Source organism: Myxine glutinosa, chromosome 4 (assembly GCF_964187855.1).
Source record: "Myxine glutinosa chromosome 4, kmMyxGlut1.1, whole genome shotgun sequence".
NCBI lineage: Eukaryota > Metazoa > Chordata > Myxini > Myxiniformes > Myxinidae > Myxine > Myxine glutinosa.
The window spans coordinates 152663512-152688071 of NC_136264.1; the positions used below are offsets into that span (position 1 = coordinate 152663512).

General features: G+C 46.6%; 1 protein-coding gene across 2 annotated transcripts; it reads right to left on the bottom strand.

Annotated features, from left to right (window-relative positions):
• Positions 1-8438: 8438 nt before the first annotated feature.
• Positions 8439-23904, bottom strand: LOC144891838 (uncharacterized). Of its 2 annotated transcripts, XM_078776635.1 has the most exons (3): positions 23873-23898; positions 18767-18920; positions 8439-11867 (listed from the first exon to the last, which is right to left on the bottom strand). In XM_078776635.1, exons 1-3 carry the CDS (start codon positions 23884-23886, stop codon positions 11703-11705), a joined length of 333 nt encoding a protein of 110 aa, XP_078632761.1. In that variant the 5' UTR covers positions 23887-23898; the 3' UTR covers positions 8439-11702. The 2 variants fall into 2 exon arrangements, with proteins under 2 accessions (XP_078632761.1, XP_078632760.1); XM_078776634.1 differs by lacking the exon at positions 18767-18920 and having other exon boundaries at positions 23873-23904.
• Between the last annotated feature and the right edge of the window lie 656 nt (positions 23905-24560).

The following is a 24560-nucleotide window of genomic DNA, read 5'->3' on the forward strand; positions in this document are numbered from 1 at the left end:
ATCGGAATCTTCATTAAGTTGTGGAAAGAGCCAGTTCTGCAGCATTTCGAGATAGGTTTGCCCCGTAACTGTTTTCCCTCGAAATATAAAGGGCCATAAACCTTTATTTGAGAAATGGCACAAAACACGTTCACTTTCGGGGAATCACGCTCATGCTCTACAGTTTCGTGTGGATTCTCTTGTCCCCATATGCGCACATTGTGACGGTTAACTTTACCGCTTAGATGAAACGTTGCTTCATCACTAAAAATCAAACGCGGTAAGTAGCTGTCGTCTTCCATGTTCTGTCACATCGCATCACTAAATTCTACATGCTTTCCTTTGTCACCTGTACGAAGAGCCTGTACCAGTTGCAACCGGTATGGCCTCAGGATTAAACGTCGCCTTAACACACGCCAGACAGTCGTATGAGGGATCGCATGTTCTCGGCTGGCACGACGAGTGGACTTGCACGGGCTATGCAGAAAACTCTCTTGAATTCTTCTCACGTTTTCCTCTGAAGTGTGTGGTTGCCCTGGGCTCCTCCAGTTACATAAACAGCCTGTTTCCTCAAATTGTCGGTACCAACAACGAATGCTCTTTGGCATTGGCAGAACAATGCCAAAACGCCGTTGAAACGCACGCTGCACCGCAATTACGGATTCAGTCTTGCTGAAATGCAGAACGCAAAACGCCTTGTGTTGCGGGGTCGCCATCTTGCGAACGACTGAGGCTAGAGGCTGTTGGTGCACTGGGAGAGCCATCCAGCGGTGGTCATTTGAAACTCTATGCCCTGCCCTTTCAAGTGGTAAGAGGTTCATTTATGGGCGGTTCGTGGTTGCAGAGATAGAGCGATTTCAATTCGGGTCCATCTTTTTGAAACACCCTGTATATTGTTACGGTCCGCGGATAAGGATGTTGTTTGCCGAGCGAAGGCACCGCGGCCGAACAGTTGTTCCCCGACTAAACCCGATTCACCCAAACGTTGGCCGTATCGCACCACAGATCTTCAATGTGGAAAAGACTAAGACGACAAATGCAAAGAGGAAGAAGAAGAAGACGTACAGAAGAGTAACGGGGTTTATTATTATTTACACACACATAAGCAAAAAGAGCAGTCACGGGTATTTACAGCGGACATGAAAAAGCAGGTAACACAGTGCAAATTACTAGCTTATACTGACTTAGTTTACTACCCAGGACAGCACGAACAGAACAAACTCACGTACGCAAATGGATGGAAGGGTAGGAATCGTTTGGAGGGATGAGCAGGTGGAATCACAGGGCACAGCGAGCAGGTCCACTCCGGGCGGGAAGCGAGGAGCCAGCAGCTCCTTGTATTTGGCTTTACAGCGCACGCCGGCAGCTCCTTGTATTCGGCTTTACAGCGCACGCCGGCAGGGTCACTCGGCGGGTTGAAACGGGGCTGGTTGAAGCGGCTCTTTGTCAAAGGTTTTTCGTATCTCTCACGCAACTCCGGTGCAACTCTGAACTCTCTCCCGGTGGACTGCCGACCCTCTTATGCACCTGGACTCATCTGCCGTATCTCTGGTGTGGCTTGTCCCAGCGATCGTCGCACCCTCCTGTCATACCTTCAGCGCGGGTCTGACACACCCCCCTCGGTTTCGGTACCGCCCTCCCCCCCCCCCCCCCCCCCCGTGCTCTGTTTCGTGACCTTGTATGGTAATCCCACGGGCTTGTCTCCTTATTTGGGCATGGCGCTGACGGCACGCCCCTCGTGGCGAGTCACGGGCTTGTTTCCTTATTTGGGCATGGGGCTGAACAGCCCCGCCCTTCGTGGCGCGCCCTGGGCTTGCCTCTCCTGGGCGACCCCGCCCCTCCTGTTCAAACAGAGCACGGAGCACATATTCACTATAGCAGCGAAATGAGAGGGCGTGCACCCCACGCTTGTGAACTGCTTTACCCGCAGATGGAGAGTTTGGCTGGGAAATGGAAGTATTGAAGGGGAGCTATTCTTAATTGATTCGGTGCAATGGAGTATTATTTTAATGGAAGACAAGGCCTCACCCTAAAACACATAATAAGGTATAAGCTACTGAACAAGGGTTTTATCGGGTCCTTCAATGTGGTGTTTCATGGAATTAACTACCGAGACGCCCTTTTTACCTTTACACAACTCTGGAGGCAGGAGGGGCCATATCCAACCAATGTTACACAACAATTTACCACTACAATACACACAATCAAAAAAATGCAATCCTCATATCCGCAACACTGCACCCTCCTCCTCTTAGGCACGTTCCGGGCCTATAACTTTAATTAGTGTGACACGTAGGTGTAGTTCCCTCTACTTTTAACCTGACCCTGAGTGTGACAGTTTTAAAACATAAATAAATGTGTCCCACTGCTCCATTGCACCCTGCCTAACAGACTCACGCCCACAGTTAACCGAATTGCGGAATGGTCTTCAAACTACACACTGACGGTGGGGAGCATTATTTACAATTGACGCTACTTTATTTACAAGACTAACCCAGGACCTGTGATTGTTCTTTCTGGGGGGGAGACAGTCTGCTCTGCATCAATGCACCATGAAGCACCCACAACGCACCAACACACCCTCAAGCACCAATCGGTGCAGTCACCACAGTTCATCAGTGTTCACTGAATAAAAATAAAAACAACAATCCCTAACCCTGCAGGTGATCTCTTGCTCTTCGGCTCCCTCTGCTGGCTATTATTATTTGTTCTTCCAGATGTTGTCTTTTCTTTGCTGGCGGCCTATTTGCGATAATAAAATGCACCTAACGTGTCAGTTTTTGTGTTTATTTATGGCCCACAGGGGCCGACTAGTGTGGTTCACCTGTGGGGCATCGGTGCCCTGTGGCCCAGGTCTGCCAGCAAGATTTCGGGCCTTCATGGCCGGTTCCAGCAGAGGGGCCATGCCCCAACCCATGGGGTCCATCAGTGGTGCTCGGCCACAGACATGTGGTCCATAATGTGGTGCATCGATGCAGACAGCTGGTTCTGGGAGTTCCGGGCGCACAATGGCCGACTCACGCACGCTCCCCTCGGCGCCCAATGGCGCACAGGTCATGTGGGAGACAAAAGGGGGGAGACAGATGAGCGAGGGGTAAGGTCACAAGGGTACACATCAATAAGGCAATGCAGGGCGAAATGCGTACGGAGAGCGAAGTGAGAAAGCTCGTCCCTACCGTACGTCACCCCCCCCTGTCACCTACACTACCCTTGCCCTTACCCCATATGTACAAAATCTACACATTTACAAATTCGTCACTACTGTCACGTCTTCCCCATATTTCTTCGACACCAAATTCGTCTCCACAATCCCTCGACTTCAAAATTTGCCATCACCCAATTCGTCATCGATCCTCATAAGGAGGAAGAGATGGAACACAAAGCACAATGTCACACCCACGTCATGATGCGTCTCACAATCCAAAACATTTGCACATAAAAAATAATCAAAACATGGCATGGTGTGGAGTACCTGTCACCTCAGGTGAGTGGATGCAGATGGTGCGAGGAGATCCTTCATCCTATCTATCCTCTAAATGACTTTAACACACTTTACACTACCCGGGGTCTTTCCCTGCCAATCCATTGGCCAACTTACACTATGGGTTCTAAAAACCAATTCCCATTGATCAAACTGTGGTGCTTCTCAATTTGGGGTCTCACTCCCCCGATTCATCTCCCGGTGCCCTTGCACAATTTCTGGGCTGAGACGTGTAGCTCTCCCAGCAGGTCTACCCACCTGCACACCTCCACCACTACAGTTGCCACCCGAGCTTACCTAGCTCCTCACCCTAACCTAACTAACTGGGGAAGGCCCCTCCTGGCTCTGTCACCCCTCGGTGCCCTCTGGCACTGGGCTACCCGGGTCCGTCCTCCGGATCCTCGGGCCCCATCCACAACAACTCTACCGGCTCCCAGAGCCCACCTGCGGCCTCACCTGGCCGACATCCTCACAGTGGTGGAGTGCCCAAACCAACTACACACACTAACAGGCTACACGCCCAGCCATTTCCACAACACTAATGCACCCATCCAATCACCATTCTTCCACCCGCACCACAGATGCCAATATCCAACCACAATTTACCTATACCCTCTACCTAACACTTACACTACCCGCCCCGGGTATTCGTGATGGGGGTCCACTCTTCCCCCATTCACACCTTCGCACCATCCACTCCACTCCACAATTTCCACCATACTCACTCCATGACCATCCATTCCAATCCTCCATATATTCCACACTCCATGTATTCCACACACCTGTTGGTGCACACCTGTGCACTCACACCTGGTGCCACCTGCACCCTCCTTCCTTCCTGGACCATTTGGTCAGCACAACACCCATCACCTTCACTCACTCATACACTGCTCCATCCACCTGTTCAGTTGCACACCTGTGCAATCACACCTGTTCTTCACACACTTTTCACAATACACTTCTATACACCTCCAACACTCACACGGCATCATCTAAACTACCTGTTGCCCTGCTAACTTAGTGCTCCCCGTCTTCCCTTTAAACTAAGCACATACCACGTCATTATCATCCACACTACCCTCTCTGCGTCCCCACTACAGGTGTCATTGTCACTACCTAATCTTAACGTTACCTAATGTCAATCTCTAGGGCCCTACACATTATCCAAACCCTCCCTCGGCGAGCTTTCACTGCCATAAACCCCATAAGACTAGTGCTCCTTTGCCCCCCGTTGTGAGGGATGGTGGATTGGCCAACCCATCACATGGGGCATCTCTTACTATCAATTTTGCTTACCAAATTCCAACCAATCAAAAATTTCCAATTACTGCCAATTCTATTCACTTTTCTAAATTTCGGATCAAAACCACTATCACTATTATCATCATCACAGTCCGTTATATCCTAGCCTCGGTGCGTCATGACATCATTAAACTCGGCTTCGTAAAGCCGAGCAATGAATTCGGGTGGTTTGGTCGCCTGCAGGTTGAATCCGTCCGGCTTTCGGTTCAAGGGAGGTGGTTTGGTCGGGCCGAGATTCTACGCACCATCTCGGCGCGGCACTTTGCGGTCCCGGGCCCGATGGCTCAATCTCCCCCGGTCGGAACCCCGTCCCCACGAGGGGGCACCGTCCGCTTCCTCCCACTCGCCCTTGAACCGGACAGGTCGCCTGGCCCGACAAGGCCCGGACTCGACCGTGCGGGGTGGGGCCAAGCCCGAATCGGCAAGGACGCTTCGAGGAGAAACGACGCAGCTTCGATCCGCGCCGGGCCCTGCATCCAACAAAGCACACCGCGCCCCGAGTGCTCGCATCGGCTATCCGTCGCCCTAACCGCTAACCCGGTTACCGTCGATGCTTCACCTGCATGCTCACACGCATACGTTACCCCTTTCACCCTCACAAAACCCGGCGTTCCAACGCCGTCCGTACATTCCACCAACGCTCTCCCTGTTACTCACCACACCTCTCGCGCACACTCTTGCGCACACTCGCCGTTCGCACACTCTTTTAACACACCTCGCGCACCGTCTTGCGCACTCTCCCTCGGTACGTACTCCGTACCACTCACCATGGGCGTGCACTCTTGCATCCACCCAATAACGCGCTCAGATGGGCTCTCCCACACTCGCGCTACCACCAACCCAGGTGTGCTTCCTCGTACATGTTCCACCACCACCTTACTCTCCGTGTCACACTCACCCTCGCACGTACACTCCGTATTGCTCTCACACCCTGTGTCACACCCCGTACACCCCGACGTGCATTCTCGCTCGCACTCGGTATCACACTCGCGCTTCGATGTGCCCTCTCGCACCTGCACCATCACCAACTCACTCTCCGTGTCACACTCCGTACACCCCGACGTGCATTCTCGCTCGCACTCGGTTTCACACTCGCGCTCCGTAACACGCTCATTTCCCGATGCACACTTTTTTCCCACAAGCGCGCCATTTCCACTCACAGGGGACCCTTCACCAACGCCCGGGTGCCATATTGACCCCAATCGCGCGACAATTCTTTTGTCTCCAAACATCCTCCTGCAAAATCTACCCGCACAATATACAGCACGACTCACCTGGGGGATTCCCTTCTCCACGCACACCTGCAAACTCTTTATTTGGATTAGCGAGTACATCATCATGATTTGAGCAGGGACTTTGTACATATTCCATCTTTTCCTCCTGCCGCGAGTGGTTTTCTAAGTCCCCGGTCTCTTCAATTTCAATGCCCACTTCCACTTTTTCTTTACTCACCTCGACGACCGTTGGCTTTAATAAAATTCCCTCTACCTCATCGGTCGCCGGCTTTTCCAAACCCCGTGTCGCGATTTCTACCCCGGTCCAGTTACCCGTGCTTTCCTCCGCTTCGCTCAACCAGCGCTTCTCAACCCGCGTTACCTCGTCGTGCACCCCTGGGACCCTTTTGCCCACCATGCGATCTCTGTCCCTCTCCCGTCCCTCATTTACTTATTTGGCCCGGTCATTTATTCCCTCCAATTTTCCCCGATCACACCTTGTTTTGTCTATCATGGCGTCCATTTTTGCATCCATCTGGATTAGCAATAGTTTAATGCTCACCCAGTCTTGCACAGGGACCCTGGCTTGTAGCAACAAAAGGTTCAAATCCACTGGCGGCGCTGCTACGGTCGCGGGCGCCGTAGCCATGTGCGAGGCGCCATTTTGCGCGCCTGAAACCTCGTGCGCGAGAGCGCCATTTTGTGCACCTGATACCCCCACGACCGCACCTTCTTTACTCTCCTCCACCATTTTCCCCACTTCTTCCCTGGGGTCCTGGGTCGATTCTACCCCATTTATCTCTCCCACCGACATCCCGTCGCCTTGACCAGCCATGGCGCGATTTCAAAATTCGGGTTTTGCTTTAAAACAACACAAATTTCCAGCAGCTCCAAATTTTGACCAAATGTTTTTCCTAGATGTTTTTAAAAATTTGGTTCGGGCCTCGAATCCCACTCCTGACACCAATTGTTATGGTCCGCGGTTAAGGATGGTATGTTTGCCGAGCGGAGGCTCCGTGGCCGAACAGTTGTTCCCCGACTCACCCGATTCACCCAGACGTTGGCCGTATCGCGCCACCGCTATTCAATCGGGAAAAGACTAAGACGACGAATGCAAAGAGGAAGAAGAAGATGTACAGAAGAGTAACGGGGTTTATTATTATTTACACACACATAAGCAAAAAGAGCAGTCACGGGTATTTACAGCGGACATGAAAAAGCAGGTAACACAGTGCAAATTACTAGCTTATACAGACTTAGTTTACTACCCAGGACAGCACGAACAGAACAAACTCACGTACGCAAATGGATGGAAGGGTAGGAATCGTTTGGAGGGATGAGCAGGTGGGATCACAGGGCACAGCGAGCAGGTCCACTCCGGGCGGGAGGCGAGGAGCCGGCAGCTCCTTGTATTCGGCTTCACAGCGCACACCGGCAGGGTCACTCGGCGGGTTGAAACGGGGCTGGTTGAAGCGGCTCTTTGTCAACGGCTTTTCGTATCTCTCACGCAACTCCGGTGCTACTCTGAACTCTCTCCCGGTGGACTGCCAACCCTCTTACGCACCTGGACTCATCTGCCGTATTTCTGGTGTAGCTTGTCCCAGCGATCGTCACACCCTTCTGTCCAAACCTTCAGCGCGGGTCTGACACGCCCTCCTCGGTTTCGGTACCGCCCTACCCCCCCCCCCCCCCCCCCACCGTGCTCTGTTTCGTGACCTTGTATGGTAATCCCACGGGCTTGTTTCCTTATTTGGGCATGGGGCTGAACAGCCCCGCCCTTCGTGACGCGCCCTGGGCTTGCCTCTCCCTGGCGACCCCGCCCCTCCTGTTCAAACAGAGCACGGAGCACATATTCACTATAGCAGCGAAATGAGAGGGCGTGCACCCCACGCTTGTGAACTGCTTTACCCGCAGATGGAGAGTTTGGCTGGGAAATGGAATGATTGAAGGGGAGCTATTCTTAATTGATTCGGTGCAATGGAGTGTCATTCTAATGGAAGACAAGGCCTTACTCTAAAACAGATGATAAGATATAAGCTACTGAACAACGGTTTTATCGTGTCCTTCAATGTGGTGTTTCATGGAATAACTACCGGGACGCCCTTTTTACCTTTACACAACTCTGGAGGCAGGAGGGGCCATATCCAACCAATGTTACACAACAATTTACCACTACAATACACACAATCAAAAAAATGCAATCCTCATATCCGCAACAATATATATATATATGTATATATATATATATATATATATATATATATATATATATATATATATATATATATATATATATATATATATATACATATATATATATATATATATATATATATATATATACATACATATATATATATATATATATATATATATATATATATATATATATATATATATATATATATATATATATATGTGAAGAATCAGCTCTTCGTTTGGTGAAGAAGTCCACAATAGCCTGAAATGACGCAGCTTTATTAAAAACCAACTTATACAGATCCGGAAGAAGCCAAGACATCTACAGCAAGAGCCAGTCTCATGCCACGTCAAGCCTTCCTGAAAACACATTGATTCCCAGTCCATTTATATAGGGACACGTTTTATCAGGAAATCTCCGAGGGAACAAACAAAACTGGGAGAGGTTCCTCCCCGGTGGGCCAAGCCCCCACCGTCATCCGCTCTGTTATTCGGGGGAGTCAGCCCTTCCTTATCATTCGGACCAAATGTTTCTCTGGGCTCCGAGAAAACAGAAATGTAACTCACAAAGAGTGCATGCTTGGCCAGATAAGCCCAGAGCAAATATATGGGTTCACATGAGTAATTCAAAGCATGTTTATACAGAGTCAGGCGTCGCTGTGATTAATACAAAATATATATGGTAAAAACAACAGGTTTATGTTATCTAGCCTTGAAAAAGCACACGTATACAATTTGTCCATCATGACCTCAGCGAGCCTTTCCTCATCCAAAACTAAAACGAAGCAAAAACCCTTTATTAACTTTATGAAAATAGCATTTTTAAACAACATTTAGATCATAACACATTAGCAACCAACGTCTATAACTGAACTTTAGGCAATAACAAATCTACTACTTGACATTCCTTCCTCTTGTCTCGTCGAGACAAAGTATCTTAAGAGACAACGTGCCACATCGGGCTTTATTGAAAAATAATTGTGTAATGCGGGTATTGAAAAAATAATTGTGTAATGCGGGTATCTCCCAAGGGCATATCGTGCGCCCAAAGCGCCTCGCCCGTGCATTTGGCGAACGTGTCGTGTGGTGCGTGCTCGGAGCCTGAGGGCTCAGAACATGAAAGTCCATTAACGTTTCGGATCCACAACGAAGGTGTCTGGTCCAGATGAGGTTCTGCTCCGCCAGAGGGCCCGTCACCTCCCCTGCGGAACTTGCTCCCCCCACCCTTTGCAGACTCAGTCCTTGCAGATCTTCGAAGTTAATCAACGATCATGCCCATGAGGTCCCTCACGTGCTGCTGTTCTGGGGAATACATAGTATTGTCAGTATCTTGTGTCTCAATTTCCTGGTCAGGGTACAGAGCGTAAAAATCCGATTCACTTGAAGCATTTGAACTTAATACATATGAAGCAAAGAGAGGAACTTCCTTTTATGTCAAAGTCTCCCATGGGCGCCTGGTCGGCTTGCGGGTCTAGGACATCCGCGTCGGGTCCCTCGACCGCCAGACCCAGTGTCGCAATCAGATCCATAGTTGGGTCGGAAGGGGGCGTGCAGCTGTCCGCTTGTAATACATAAGCAGCGTTAGCCAGTACACGCAAGGGGTTTATAGCACAAGTATCACAGTCATCACATACACCGTTACAGGCAGCAGCCAGTTCCCACATGGGATCCGCACAAGTATCACAGTCATTACAAAATTCAATGCAATTTTCTGGAGCGCCGGTCGCAACTGCCTTGTTGAAGGACCCGTTCAGGTCGACGGCCTCTGTGGTCAGAGCCATAGTCGTTGTCGGCGGCTTTTTCACTTTCCATCCTGTAAAATACTTTCTCATACAGAGGAGGACTAGAGATTTCATTAGTGCCCCCCAAATTACTACCCCGATTATCACAGCCAGTGCGGTCAATAACCACTTCACTATGGTGCCCGTCCATCCCTGGAACCAGTCAGTGAGCCAGCTAAATGTATAAGAATTTTCACGCGCGATCCGATCGATCGTCAGGGCGTGGCTAGTTTCCCTTAGTCTCACTATTGCGGCTGACACTCCTTCAGATGGATCGGGTATGTAAGTGCAACATTTTCCCTCTATAATTCCGCATACCCCTCCTTTCTCTGCCAGGAGCATGTCCAAAGCCACCCGATTCTGCATCACCATTGTACGCATGTGAATTACCGTGTCCAATAGTATGTCATGAGCCGTAGCGGTGTCGTTTGCCACCTTTTCTAGGGTCAAAGCCAATTTGTCTATTCGGAAACTATCCATGACTGTGCCCGCTCCTGGGAAGAAGAAACCAAACACCTTTTCCCATAGACTCCCGTGTAGTTTAGTGGTTCCATCTTCGTTCATGACTGACCTCTTATTACGCCTGTCCAAGGACTTTGGGTCTAGCTCATCCAGTATCTCAACGTCAGGAAGGACTGAACCCAGATAACATGTGCCCCCCCAATTATTTGGTAAATAGGGGTAAGCCTTGTCGCCGCATATAAACATTGTCCCATGGGGTGGGACCAGGTGGGTGGATAGGCACTGGAGTCCCTTTACCACCCCATTAATCCTACTAACCCCCCTAGAGAATGTTATAGCCGTTATGTTGTGGTTGTGTTTATCTTGCAGTACTATTCGTAATGTAATCCCCGAGCTCCCTTGTCCCAGCTTCCCGGGGAGAGTGTAGGCGCATTCTGATTCTCCCATACGCAAGTGGCCGGAACCCTGGAGGCAGACCTTCCCTTTCTGTGGTTTGACCCAGACGGGGGCAGGCCTCTCGGCCACATGGGCAATCATTGACGGGCGATAATTAAATTGTCGATTGCAACTCTTGCCGTTGTCAACCCCTTCTCTTTCCAGCGTGGTGACTAAACATGGGGAATCGATAGGTTGTGAGCAGAGGTCATTGAGGGACAGAGGTAGCACTATCATGTGTATTCCTGTGGTGCCTGCTTGGGGAAAGCGCATGCACGACCAGCAGTGTGTCCTATTTTGAATTGTTGCCACCTCCCTGGCCACTTTCCAATATGTGTTTTCACCCTTCTTTGGGGCCTTGTTCTGGGGTTGTGGCGTGAGTATGTATTCGATGCATGGTATGTAGTTCTTTTCGCCACCGGCCGCGCCAGGGGTCCAGACGCTGCACCGGACCTGCATAGTCATGCCTTTCTCTAGGCGCGTGCGTGTTTGTAGCTTAAAATCAGGGGTTCCCCATTTGTATCCTGGTTGGGCCAAGGTCTTAATGCTAGCTTGCCCATCTTCCCGGAACTCTCGTTGCTTTTGTAGTACCATGCCAACGCGTCCAGGCCCTGCCGACAGTGCTAGCCAATTTATGTTCACCCAATTTGTGTGCAGGGCTTTCTGTTCGAAACATGGTAGTGATACTCTTTGTCCCCATGTTACGGTGAGGTGTCGGGTTTCGTTTTCGCATCTATTGGAATCGGAGTTTCCCCTAGCTGCTGTCGCTATCAATAGTATTGTACCTATGATTAGGCCCATCCTTACTGTGGTTGCTGTGGTGTAGTGTCTGGTGCTTGTATGGCCAACTTACAGTGCGTGGCGTGGATCCACGAGGTCTTGCCCTCGCAAAAGACTGCCGTTGGTGTAGTCAGCAACACCTGGACTGGTCCCTTCCACCTTGGTTCCAAGGCGTTCTTGCAGGTGAAGTGCTCCACGAACACCTGGTCCACAAGTCTCCTGGGAGCGCCTGGTCTACAGGTCTCCAATTCATAGATTCAATTCATTCAATTCATAGTTTCATAGAACACCTTTTCTCCAATTTCCTAATCCACTTTTTTCAAGTGGATCCAATTTTATCCAATATTCAATTTTTAAATTCAATCCCATTTAATCCAGTCCAATTCAAATTAAATTCAATCCTTCTCTCAGCATCCCATTACCTGTTTCCAACATCAATAAAAATAAAATTATAAAATTAATAAAAAATCAATCATCTCAACTCTCAAATCGAATCAAAAAATAAAAATAAACGAAAATTACTTCAGCGAGAGTTTCAACTAGAATTAACACAAACAAACCACCATTAACCTCCATTAACACAAACAAACCACCATTAACCTCCATTAACGCACACAAACCACCATTAACCTCCATTAACCTCCATTAACCTCCCCCTATTATTTATTTATATTCACGAATAAACAAATAATAGAAATAACCTGGTCTACTTCCAATTTCAATTCTGGTCAGTTCTGGTGTCTGGTCACACACAATGTTTTCCTCACCCACTGTGATTCGCTCAAAATAGATTCTCACTGTTATGTCTGAAATTCGTCTCATGAAAACCCATTCAAGAGTCCGGTGTGACAGACAGCCAAACACATAGACACGCCGAAGACCCCAGGGTACCCATCAAACTAGCTTGTCCCCAGATCCACAACACAGCGAAACATGTAACTTTACTAAAATAATCACTTACTCATAACTAATACTCATAATAACTCATAATTACTTATGTAATTACTCATACCAATACTTACTTAAAATAATGTAATATCCCAATCTTCACCCCCTATGCAAATCGAAGCACCCCGGACGATCCACAACCAATATCAACCACTGTAGCCGTCTTCCCGACTCCAGGCAGCCACACGCAGCCACATACATCTCCCTCCACGTCACACAAGACAACAGCCAACGAGTGTGTCCACCACACAGAAACCTTTGGCAATGCAACAACCGAACTCCCAGACAACCAACAACAAAACCCAATCCATCTCCATGGCTCATCAAGCAGTTCCAACTTAATCCAGCTTCACATACCGATTTCCCCAAAAACTCGTGAAACTTCACCCCCATTTTGGAAAAACCCTGGACTAAACCCTGACACCCTAAATAACTTCAGACTCATCTCCAACCTACCCTTTCTGTCAAAAGTTTTGGAACGTGCTGTGGCCACTCAACTCAAACATCACCACTCTGCCAATAACCTGTATGAAACATCCCAATCCGGATTCTGCTCCAGCCACAGTACTGAAACTGCTCTCCTCAAAATCACCAGCGACCTTTTCTCTCCTCTGATGCCGGCAACCTCAACATTTTCATCCTCCTCACCTCAACGCCTCCTTTGACATCATCAATCACACCATCCTCCTCACCCTGTTTAGACCAGCTTGTGCCTATTAAACCCAAATCAGTTCACTCCCAAGCCCACAAGGACCACCTACAGCACTGCAAAGATGTCCTCTACTCCACCTACTACCCTCAAATTATCCACTCTGGCTCCGGAATCCCAAAAGCACTCTTCTCTACAATAAACAAACTAAATAAACAAACTTTACAACGTGAACAAACTCCTCAGCGCCCTGGATACCGCCACCTGTCATTCAGAGTAGACAACAGCATCTCCTTTCTGGCTTTCAGCATCTCCTTTCTCCTTTCTGGCATCCAAATGAAATTCTGGCTTCAAATCAACTTCCTCGAACTTAACTATGATAAATCTAAATTAATCTTCGTTTGCCCACAACCACTCACCAAATTCACCCATAACTTTGCCCCCAACATCGATGGTCATTTGAACACAAATTGAACAAAATTAATCGAACAAAACACTTCCATTAACTCGACATTCTTTTCACAGCACAAAGTTCACTTGAACATCTTTTTCCTGGATACTCCCTCTTTATTTTTATACCATACCATGCTTCTCCACTTGCAACCCAAATATTTTCCATGAAATAAATAAAATGAATTCTATGAATCTTCTCATTATTCGAAAGTTTACAAAATGTCCCAAATCTGTATATTATTTTCTACTGTGGTTATATTAAACCATTATTTTACAAAATCCAACTTTCAATAAACTGGAAAATGCTTTGCCATGGAATAGTCCACCACTCATATAAATAATCATAAGAGTTCTGCGAAACATCTCCATCTTTAAAACTTAGCCAACCAATTTTAAACCACATGTTTTCCCCCCAAAAAACAAGTCACATTCTTTGTATATTGCCAACATTGTTCATCGTTTAAGTATCATCCAGAACTAAATTTTTATAAACCATCAACTTGTAGATGCATTTATTTATATCCCATTAACCCAAGAACTCTCAATTGCTTGGTTATATTTTAGTAATGTCATATATCCATATTTCTTTTCCAAAATGTTCCTGATATACACATTAATCCCATCTGTCTTTGTTTCCAGATGAACTCAAATCAGGAAATCAACACAAATCCTTATTACCTCCAATCAATCACACTGCACATCATTCCCCGTCCTTGATGGATAATTTTACATCCAGATGGGCACAGCATCCCATTTTTGGCGACCCAGCCCTGAAACAAGCCCCTGGACTCCTTGCAGGCTGGACCAAAACCCCTGGACGAGGTTGCATCCCAGTACTGACTCTGCTACCTTTTTGCAAACCACTTCAACTCCATGAATTTTACATGTTTCGTGAACGGAACAAAGCACTCTGTAATCGTCAGATTGAAACTGCCCCAAACCCGTCCATATAAACTCCATTGTTGTCCTGTCCATCTCTCTGTGTTACATTTACCTTTTGTGACTCACAGTACCTGCCTCCATGGAACAATGACGCCTGAGCACTCAATTAGCCCTCCCAGTACCAAAGACTTACAATCAGACCGACAGACAGACAAATAACAGAGGCATGTCGCCAGCCCCAGCACAGGACATCACCTTTCCGGGCAGGCACAATATAATCCACAGCATCGAAATGCCAATTTCTATCTGGAGCCTCGCAAAGCCAAAATCCATGCATGCGTGCTCCATCATGCAACCCGATCTGTACTCGGTGCGCCCCCATAATCAGCGAGTTATAATAACCACAATATCTCTGGCACCCAACTCGTGATACCACAATTTAATCCACGTTACTTGCATCTCTTCATCCTCCCAAATGTCCTCCATTTAACGTGACTCAAATCCATCTCAAATCCCCACAGCTCGATCGAACACGTCACTGTACTCGACCCGGTTAAATTAAATTCCAAGCGTACTGTACCTGACGCTTCCACAACAACAAAAAACTCGATATTCTCTGTCCACTAATTATGTACATGACTTCAGTTTAACCAACAATATAATGTCCTTTCCTTCCAGATTTAGGTTCTATATCCTGTCGTTAAAGCAACACCCTGTAGACTGACTCCGCCTGTCGTTCTTCCAAGGTTAGTGAATTCCCTCTGACCTTTCCCTTGCATATCTCGAACAAAGGTCAACTAAACTTTAAAAGGTCAAACTTCGAATTGGGGTAACCAGCGCTTTATTATCCCACAAGTAATGCAAGTCCGGCGACAATGGACAAATGACCATTAATGTGGCTCTACATAGCATAATGCTAACTTCTATGAATCCAACAACCGTCACAATCCGTCCAGGAACTTCCGTACGATGCGTGCTTCACAATGCAGCACCCTTGCTACCTAGTGCACCTTTCGCACATCCCTCCTCGTTCGCACAACGCTTCATCAACACACCTCCTCGCGCCCACACCTTGGCACAAGCCACACCACATACCGACAGTTGAAACCTCAACCGTCCTCCTTCCTCGGATCAGCGTTCTGTTGAAACGTGACATTTCTGCTCAAATTATTGAATTTCCAATTTTAATAACTTAACCTTACCAGCATACTAAATCTGTGTCCGCATCGATCAACACAAATGCATCGATGCATCTTCCAGCCGCCACTCCGCACTGTACCTTACTGTATGAACAAGACTTCCTGTTGGAACTTGGCTCCGGAAATTAATTACTCTGTCTTGAAATCGTTTATTTTAGCCATCTTAAATAAATCCATCCATCTATCCATCTTATAAATCCATCTTAAATAAAAATCCATCTTATAAGTCCATCCATCCATATAAATCCATCTTAAATAACGTATTCGTCCTGTGACATTGCCTGGCATATATGTCGCAGCCGGCCACTATTCCGACATGGCTCGTCTGACATGAACGTCCGACATCCAGCAAAGTCGAAATGACCCACAATGCATTTGGGCACACATCCTCCTCTGAGAGTGGGCGAGTTATCGCCGGCACTCTGAGCAAATCTCATACAGCACACCCGTGACTCGCGGCTCGCTCGGCTCTTGCCTGAACACACAATAACTCTACTCTAACTTCCACGGAGCCGCACGGCGGAAACGCAGGTTTGTACCACATTTTAATTAAACGAACATTGCCAGGATTCTCGGATAGACGTTTAATTTCACAACACGCATGACAAAAATCCGATTTAAATTCAGAGATCGCCGATCGACCTGGCACAACCATCTCAACGCGACGACGCCACGCCGCCACCCTCGTGCCTCCGCACGAATCTCAACACTCCCTGCACGCCGCTCTATTCGCGTTCACGGCGGGGTTTACCTCACGTTGGGACATGCAGTCGGCTGCCATAACATTGAATTGTCAATAAAGAATCTACGACTTGGCATGTAGTGAGCTGTCAGAACATTGAGCTGTCAGAACTCATCCCTAGCTCGTAAACATCGCAAAAAAAAAAACAGGATCTCCGACGCTTGACCTCTCTGACCCAAAATGCACTATATGACACCAATTCCAAAGGTGAGCTGCGGGCACTCCGAGTGCTTTCCTGACCCGATTTATATCAATTCGCTTCCCAAACAACTCCCAAACAGATGAAAATCCGGACTCAGTTCAGGACCTCGCCTGTTCTCTCGGATAGACGCTAAAATGGACATTCCCGGCCTGAATTTCCCGCACGTCGAGCAGATCACTTACAAAGCTTCACACCGAAACCCTCTGCTTTGCATATGTCATACAGACAAATACATTGGCTAGATACACACATCAATTAACATCCCAATATACATTCATTCCTCATTCATATACGAGTGAGTCTCCCATTCTTCGCGCGAAACTCAGATCGACTCAAATCATGCCTTTCTCCAGCCACTCCCAAACAGTCTTTGCTCATTCATGTTACGTCTCTCATTCAAGGAAAAGGATTTTTTTGGGACGGGTTGGACGGGGGTGGGTTGAGGTGAAAAAGGGAAGGCAGGGCGGGGGTGTTGGGGTGTTGCCTAGAGCCCCGGGACTGAGCTCAGGTCTTGGGGGGGGTGGGGGGTCCTTTTGCACGGCCCAATTCTGCGGCTGTGGAGGGGGCCCTTGTATGTTCCAGTTTTGGGGAGGGGGCCCTTGTGGGTTCCAAATTTTGGGGAGGGGGCCCTTATGGATTCCTGGGCAATCATTTGCAACATGTCGTCCTTTACATCGGCCTTCTTATCGTCGCCCATGTCCCACTGCTCGGCCGCTTCATCTAATTGGTCGGTTAGCCTTAGTGCGATGTGTACCCCGGCCAACAACAGGTCGACCAGGGCCCCCCAATCGTCGAGGGTCTGGGCCGGGGTTGGTGCTACATTCGGCCAGCGTGCGTGTACTTTGGCCTGGTCCCACACCCGCGCTGGCAATACAGCCTCTCCCATGTGGCAGACGTCCCGCCAATCTGCGCCTGTATTTTGTATCCACAAACGCATAAGTTCCGGTACGTGACCGGGCTGTTCAGCCAGCAAGGTTCTCACCCGCTCCTGCATAGCCGCCAAATCTGGTTCTTTCAAATGGTTTTTTAAAGGGACACATCTCGATTGTAGGCTGTGAGTTCTCCGATTCCGTGAGCCCTTCCACTGAGGGGTACAATACAATACTCCTAGCCCTTCTGGGGCCGCGAACCCGCTGTCCGCCCCATTAATTTCTTGTCCTCTAAAAGGATTGCCCGGGCTAAGGTGAACCTGAGGGGCGGCTGGTCTAGTTTTCTGGGGGTCTAACCCCTGGGGGAACAGGGGCGGGGGTGGGAGAGGTGGCGCCTGTAGCCCGGGGACAGGGCTCAGGGCTTGGGGGGGTGGGGGGTCTTGGTCTGGCATCTGGTCCAGCGGCATCACTCGCTGATTTACTTGTTTAACTGCTTACTTACTTGTCCTCTGGCCAGGGATTATTTAAATCTTTAGTTAACACAGCCCAGTCCTTTAATGGTCTTACCGCGGCAAAATGATGCCTCTTAAACATGAAAGATGCCGGGGTTCCCTTAAGGGGTTCCCCTTCTTTCCTTAGCTTGCTTCCCATCTTATTGCTCTGGGCTGATCCTTCCTGGAAAGTTCTCGGCCTGGCTCAGCCTTTACGGCTGTCCGACCTCACTTTCCCCCTTCCCTTGTACCGAACGTTATCTTCACCGATATCCTGCGCAAATCCTTTTACTGGCCATGTTCCTATGGCCTTCTATGTTCCTCTGGCCTTCTATCTAAGTTAGCCACAGCCCTTCGTTCCCTGGCATGCAATGGCATACCCCATCTTGTCTCTGGGCTGTTCCTTCCTGGAAAAATCTTGGCCACCTGGCTTCAGCCTATATGGCTGTCCGACCTCATTTTCCCCTCCTGGTGCTAACTGTAACTTTAAGCTTACTGTTAAGTCCTTCCTGGTTTATCCTTACTTGTTTATCCTGGCTTTAACAAAACCACGTCATTCTGAGGCCTAAATGAGCCTTTACTTACAATTTCTGTTCGAGTGCAGGCAGCGCGGATGACAGGGAAGCGGACTGAACCCGTTCGAAGAAGCAAGGTACAAATTTGGAAAGATAGCCCTCTGGTATAAAACAATTGCTCACCTTAATCAAATTAGAGTGCCAGCGTCCCGGCCTCGAGCAGCCTTCCTTCTGTCGCCCGGGTTCCGCTTCCCGTCCTCCGCGTCTGTTGACACCCCACTCCTGGTACCATTTGTGAAGAATCAGCTCTTCGTTTGGTGAAGAAGTCCACAATAGCCTGAAATGACGCAGCTTTATTAAAAACCAACTTATACAGATCCGGAAGAAGCCAAGACATCTACAGCAAGAGCCAGTCTCATGCCACGTCAAGCCTTCCTGAAAACACATTGATTCCCAGTCCATTTATATAGGGACACGTTTTATCAGGAAATCTCCGAGGGAACAAACAAAACTGGGAGAGGTTCCTCCCTGGTGGGCCAAGCCCCCACCGTCATCCGCTCTGTTATTCGGGGGAGTCAGCCCTTCCTTATCATTCGGACCAAATGTTTCTCTGGGCTCCGAGAAAACAGAAATGTAACTCACAAAGAGTGCATGCTTGGCCAGATAAGCCCAGAGCAAATATATGGGTTCACATGAGTAATTCAAAGCATGTTTATACAGAGTCAGGCGTCGCTGTGATTAATACAAAATATATATGGTAAAAACAACAGGTTTATGTTATCTAGCCTTGAAAAAGCACACGTATACAATTTGTCCAGCATGACCTCAGCGAGCCTTTCCTCATCCAAAACTAAAACGAAGCAAAAACCCTTTATTAACTTTATGAAAATAGCATTTTTAAACAACATTTAGATCATAACACATTAGCAACCAACGTCTATAACTGAACTTTAGGCAATAACAAATCTACTACTTGACATATATATATATATATATACATACATATATATATATATATATATATATAGATATATATATATATATATATATATATATATATACAGACTTGGAATTTAATATGAAATATTTTTTTTGTGGGGGTGAACTTACTTTTCAAGATGACTTAGAACCAAAGGTTCATTGGAATTATGTTGAAATTATTCTAGGTTTGTTAATGTGACCTTTAAAAGAAACAAAAACCACATTTGACATTTCGAAACAAATAAATTGATCCTTGAAAGTGATGTAAACTGATATCGAACTCAATTCATGGACAGTACTGTGTTAAACTTCTGTGCGTTTTCCAGATGTACCTCTTCATTTTGCACATTAGCCAAATTTTTTTTTAACAAAAACAAAAGTTAAATTACGACTGGGATTACGGACAGTAAAATTACAGTTCAGTACTTCGTGTAACCCCACGAGCATTCAGGAGAGCACGTAGACGTTGAGGCATGCTGTTCACGAGATTTGCCAAGGTTTGGACAGGAATCGCTTGCCATGCAGTGACAATAGCCTGCAGCAATTCACGCACAGAGGTCGGCTGCTGGTCCAAGTGGTCGATTTGACGCGTTAATTCTGCCCACAAGTTCTCTATCGGATTCATATCCGGGGACATGGCAGGCCACTCCATATGCTCGACACCACGCTCAGCAAGAAAGTGTTGGATCATGCGAGCATGATGAGGCCGTGCATCGTCATCTTGGAAGACAAAGTTTCCTCAAAAGGCTGCATGAGCAAATGGAAGCAATGTTTCTTCCAGAATGGCCCTGTACTTGAACTGGTTCAGGTTTCCATTCAGAACAACCAGGTCAGTTTTGCCCCCTGCATGAAAAGCAGCCCAAACGGTCATCCCACCACCTCCAGCTTGGACTCTTGGCACTATACAATCTTTGTTGTAGGCTTCATGCACTTGTCTGCGCACTCGGACGCGGCCATCTTGACGATAGACCAGAAATCTAGACTCGTCACTGAAGATCACGTGATTCCAGTGTCCTGGCTGCCATTGACGGTGCTCTCTGGCCCACTGCAATCGGCGCTGGCGGTGTTGTCTGGTCAGGCGTGGCTTTCTCAGGGGACGCCTGGCACGATAGCCTGCTTGAACCAGTCGTTGGTTGACTAGCCTTCTGGATTCAGGCACATTTGTCAGTTGCTGCCACTCAGCCCAAAGCCGATTAGCTGACTTGGTACGGCCATTGCGGACTAACCGGCGCAGCTGGCGATCATCCCTCCTTGTGGTTCTGCGGGGACGTCCTGGCCTCTGTATTGGAGTAGGGACACCCCTCTGAGCATTTCGTTTCAAGATCTTTGACACCTGACCTTGAGTGATGCCATACTGCCGAGAAAAAGCACGCTGTTTCATGCCGTAATTTCGTAAAGCCACTACTCCATGAGAAACAGCATTGTCGAGTTGATGGACCATCTCCAGAGGAAGCGGCAATAACTTTTGGAGACGTGCAGCAGTTGTTTTCCACTAATACAGAACGCAACAACCCTTGTATACCCGACTGTGAAGCCAATCATCAAATGCACCTGTCCGTACATTTTGCCACGCCACCTGTGATATAATCCTGTTGTTGACTTCTTGCTGTGACAGACAATCAGTGACATGGTTCTTTGAACAAATAAATCACCGAAGTGTAAAAGAAACTCACCAGATTGATATACTGAGTTAAGAAAGTAAACACAAGTCAAGAAAAAAATATAAAATCCATATTAAATGCCAAGTCTGTGTATATATATATATATATATATATATATATATATATATATATATATATATATATATATATATATATATATATATATATATATATATATATATATATATATATATATATGGGCATATCCACAGTAGAGTGTTACCATTGTATGACAGAGGTCAATAAAATTGAAAATGCATCAGCAGTATCTGTACATGCTTTATATGAAATTTGGACCTCTACTGTTAATAAATTTTATTGCGTGAACATGGTGGCTATGCTGTGTGTGGGTAAGGAAGGGGTTTTTTTCAACATAACACATAGAGTAAACGTATGGGACATTGACGTTTAGTATGTGTTCATTTTTTATGAATGCTGCAGATGTTGAGGGTATTGACCATGTCTGGAAAAAGCTATTCAAGTCAACTATTAATTACCATGAAAACATGTTGATTTGAGAAAACGCTTGTCTGTCCATGACACTTTCTCCTCAAAAGGACGGTAACGAACGGTACATTTGACAGTAACATTAGATATCACGAATAGTTCCACTAAAGTAGTTAACACACACCAAACATGAAACAAAAGAAAACTTCTTCGGCTGGTTTGATTTAATTCAGAACTTAAAAGTTCTTATTCCTCATAGTCGGACTCTACAGCAAAGTCAAAATATTTGAAAAGTAACGAACAGGACATTTGACAGACAAGGTTAACAGATAATGCAGGTTTTTTCAAAACATCTTGACTTGACAGCAATTTTGGGGAAAAAACGATAACAGGTTTGTTGGGATTTCGTTTTACAATATTTGACATACAAGAAAGAATATATAACCACTACAATGCTTTTCAAGTTACAATTGAGGAGTAACGAACATGACATTTGACAAGTGCCTCGATTCACAATCCAATATTATCAGAACAGTGCTCTTCTTCACATACTTAAGGAATACCAGTGAAGCTAAACTAAAGGGAAGAGTGTTGATTCGGTTACTAATGTTAATACTGGTTTCACTGTCACAAATCTAAATAGAATATTGCACAGTGAAGGTTGAATACCATAAATATTGTTCTCATGAAAGGTGGAAAGGATAACCCACTCAACGCTTCGCGTCTCGTTATCTTCCACCTCTCACTAACAATATTTATGGTGTTCAACCTTTACTGTGCAATATCCTCTATATATTTCACCAGTTGTCAAGAACAGGCGTGAATGAGTTTCCACTCGGTCAGCGACACTGTCCGTCAATTTACTACTCCTCAAGCACTGTATCTGCATTGATTTTTACAAAGTCCATCATTTCCGGAGTGAAAGTAAAATATCTTGCACTGATTGGATATGGAGGCGATAGTCAGGTTCACTATGTTTTTTCGTTCAAAATCATGGTAGATTAGCAAACCTATACATTTTGGAAACGTTATTACATGGAAAATCTGAAAATCAATGTTTACATTTGCCAATTCCGACCAATTCGATTCGAACAATTCGACCAATTCCATTCGACCATTCGACCAATCGCTTCGATTGACCATTCGATCGATTCGATTCGATTCGATTCATCGAATTCGATTCGATCGACCATTCGACCAATTCGATTTGCCAATCAATTTGACCGACCTTTGCTTGTGTGGAACGGACTGTGAAAACGATGCGGACTATATTGTCGGATACGACACACAGGACAGTGATGACGAACTCTAAATGGCATATTCTGTAATCGTGTATGTTTGATGCCATTGACTGCCTGTGTATATTTTGTCATTGACTGCCTGTGTAGATGTGAAGTTATACTGACTGCATGTGTATATATGATTTTGCTGACTGCCTGTGTATGTTTGGTGATATGAATTATTGTGACACATTTTGATGATATTAACTGCCTGTACAAAATGATAACATGTATTTGATTATGCAACTTATCGCGAATATAAAGACAGTATTTTGCAATTCAAAACCTTTGATTCGTGTCTTACCATTCCCCATAGCACTAATTTGATACTTTCATTGGATTCCTTGTCCCTGAAAATATAGGTTTAGTATATTTTTAAAAGTTTTTAGGGTAATTAGAGGCAGAAATAGAACAAAATATGTATTTTACAGTGGCCATTTTGAAAATCCAAAATGGCCGCCATACAGGTATCTCTCCAAATGTAAACATTGATTTTTAGTTTCCTTATGTTATAACCTTTCCAAAAATGTATAGGTTTGCTAATCTACCATGATTTTGAACGAAATATAATTTATTGACACAGTGAACCTGACTACGAAGGCAACATGCACAAAATTTCACATGAAGGCAAGTGATCAATTTCCTCCTTGGGAGGCCAGCAGAATTTGCTGTTCCCAGCTGGTCTCAAAAAGGTCACTCGGTTTTTGTTGTTGGTTTCGATCCACGATCCACGAGCCGCGTGCAACAACAACGAGCACCACGATCCACGAGCACAATCATTTCGTTTCATTGCAGTAAATTCAATAACATCACACCAAAAAACCACTCTGTTTCCGGTTTTAATGATAAATAATGTCCACGCAAGTAAAATAATAACGAACAGTACATTTCCTACAAGTTTGACCGACAGGTTAACTTACCAGCAGATCGCCATGTCTTCCACTGCGCGCTCAAAATAGATGTGCACATACAGTGATGACGCAACGCTTCGTGTGTGGGAGACTTTCAGTCGTCATCAAAACAGTTGTAAATACCCCACAGCTGTTTTCAATTGCAAAAGTAACGAACAGACATTGACCGACGTCACTACGGCATATTTCAACACTCTGGCATTTTTAGTCCCCGACCGGTGTACACCGGAGGGGACTATAGGTTTGCACTCCGTCCCTCCGTCCCGCCGTCCCTCCGTCCCTCCGTCCCACCGTCTGTCAGTCCGTCTGTCAGTCTGTCTGTCAGTCCGTCACGCAAAGAACAATTTTCCGGACTTTTTTTCGAAACTCTTTTAGAGTGGTAAAACCATGACCATGCTGGCCAAAGTGTTTGCAATGCTGGCCAAAGTGTTTGCAATGCTGGCCAAAGTGTTTGCAATGCTGGACAAAGTGTTTGCAATGCTGGCCAAAGTGTTTGCAATGCTGGCCAAAGTGTTTGCAATGCTGGCCAAACTGTTTGCATTGCTGGCTAAATTGTTTGCAATGCTGGCCAAAGTGTTTGCAATGCTGGCTAAAGTGTTTGCAATGCTGGTCAAAGTGTTTGCAATGCTGGCCACACTGTTTGCATTGCTGGCTAAAGTGTTTGCAATGCTGGCCAAAGTGTTTGCAATGCTGGCTG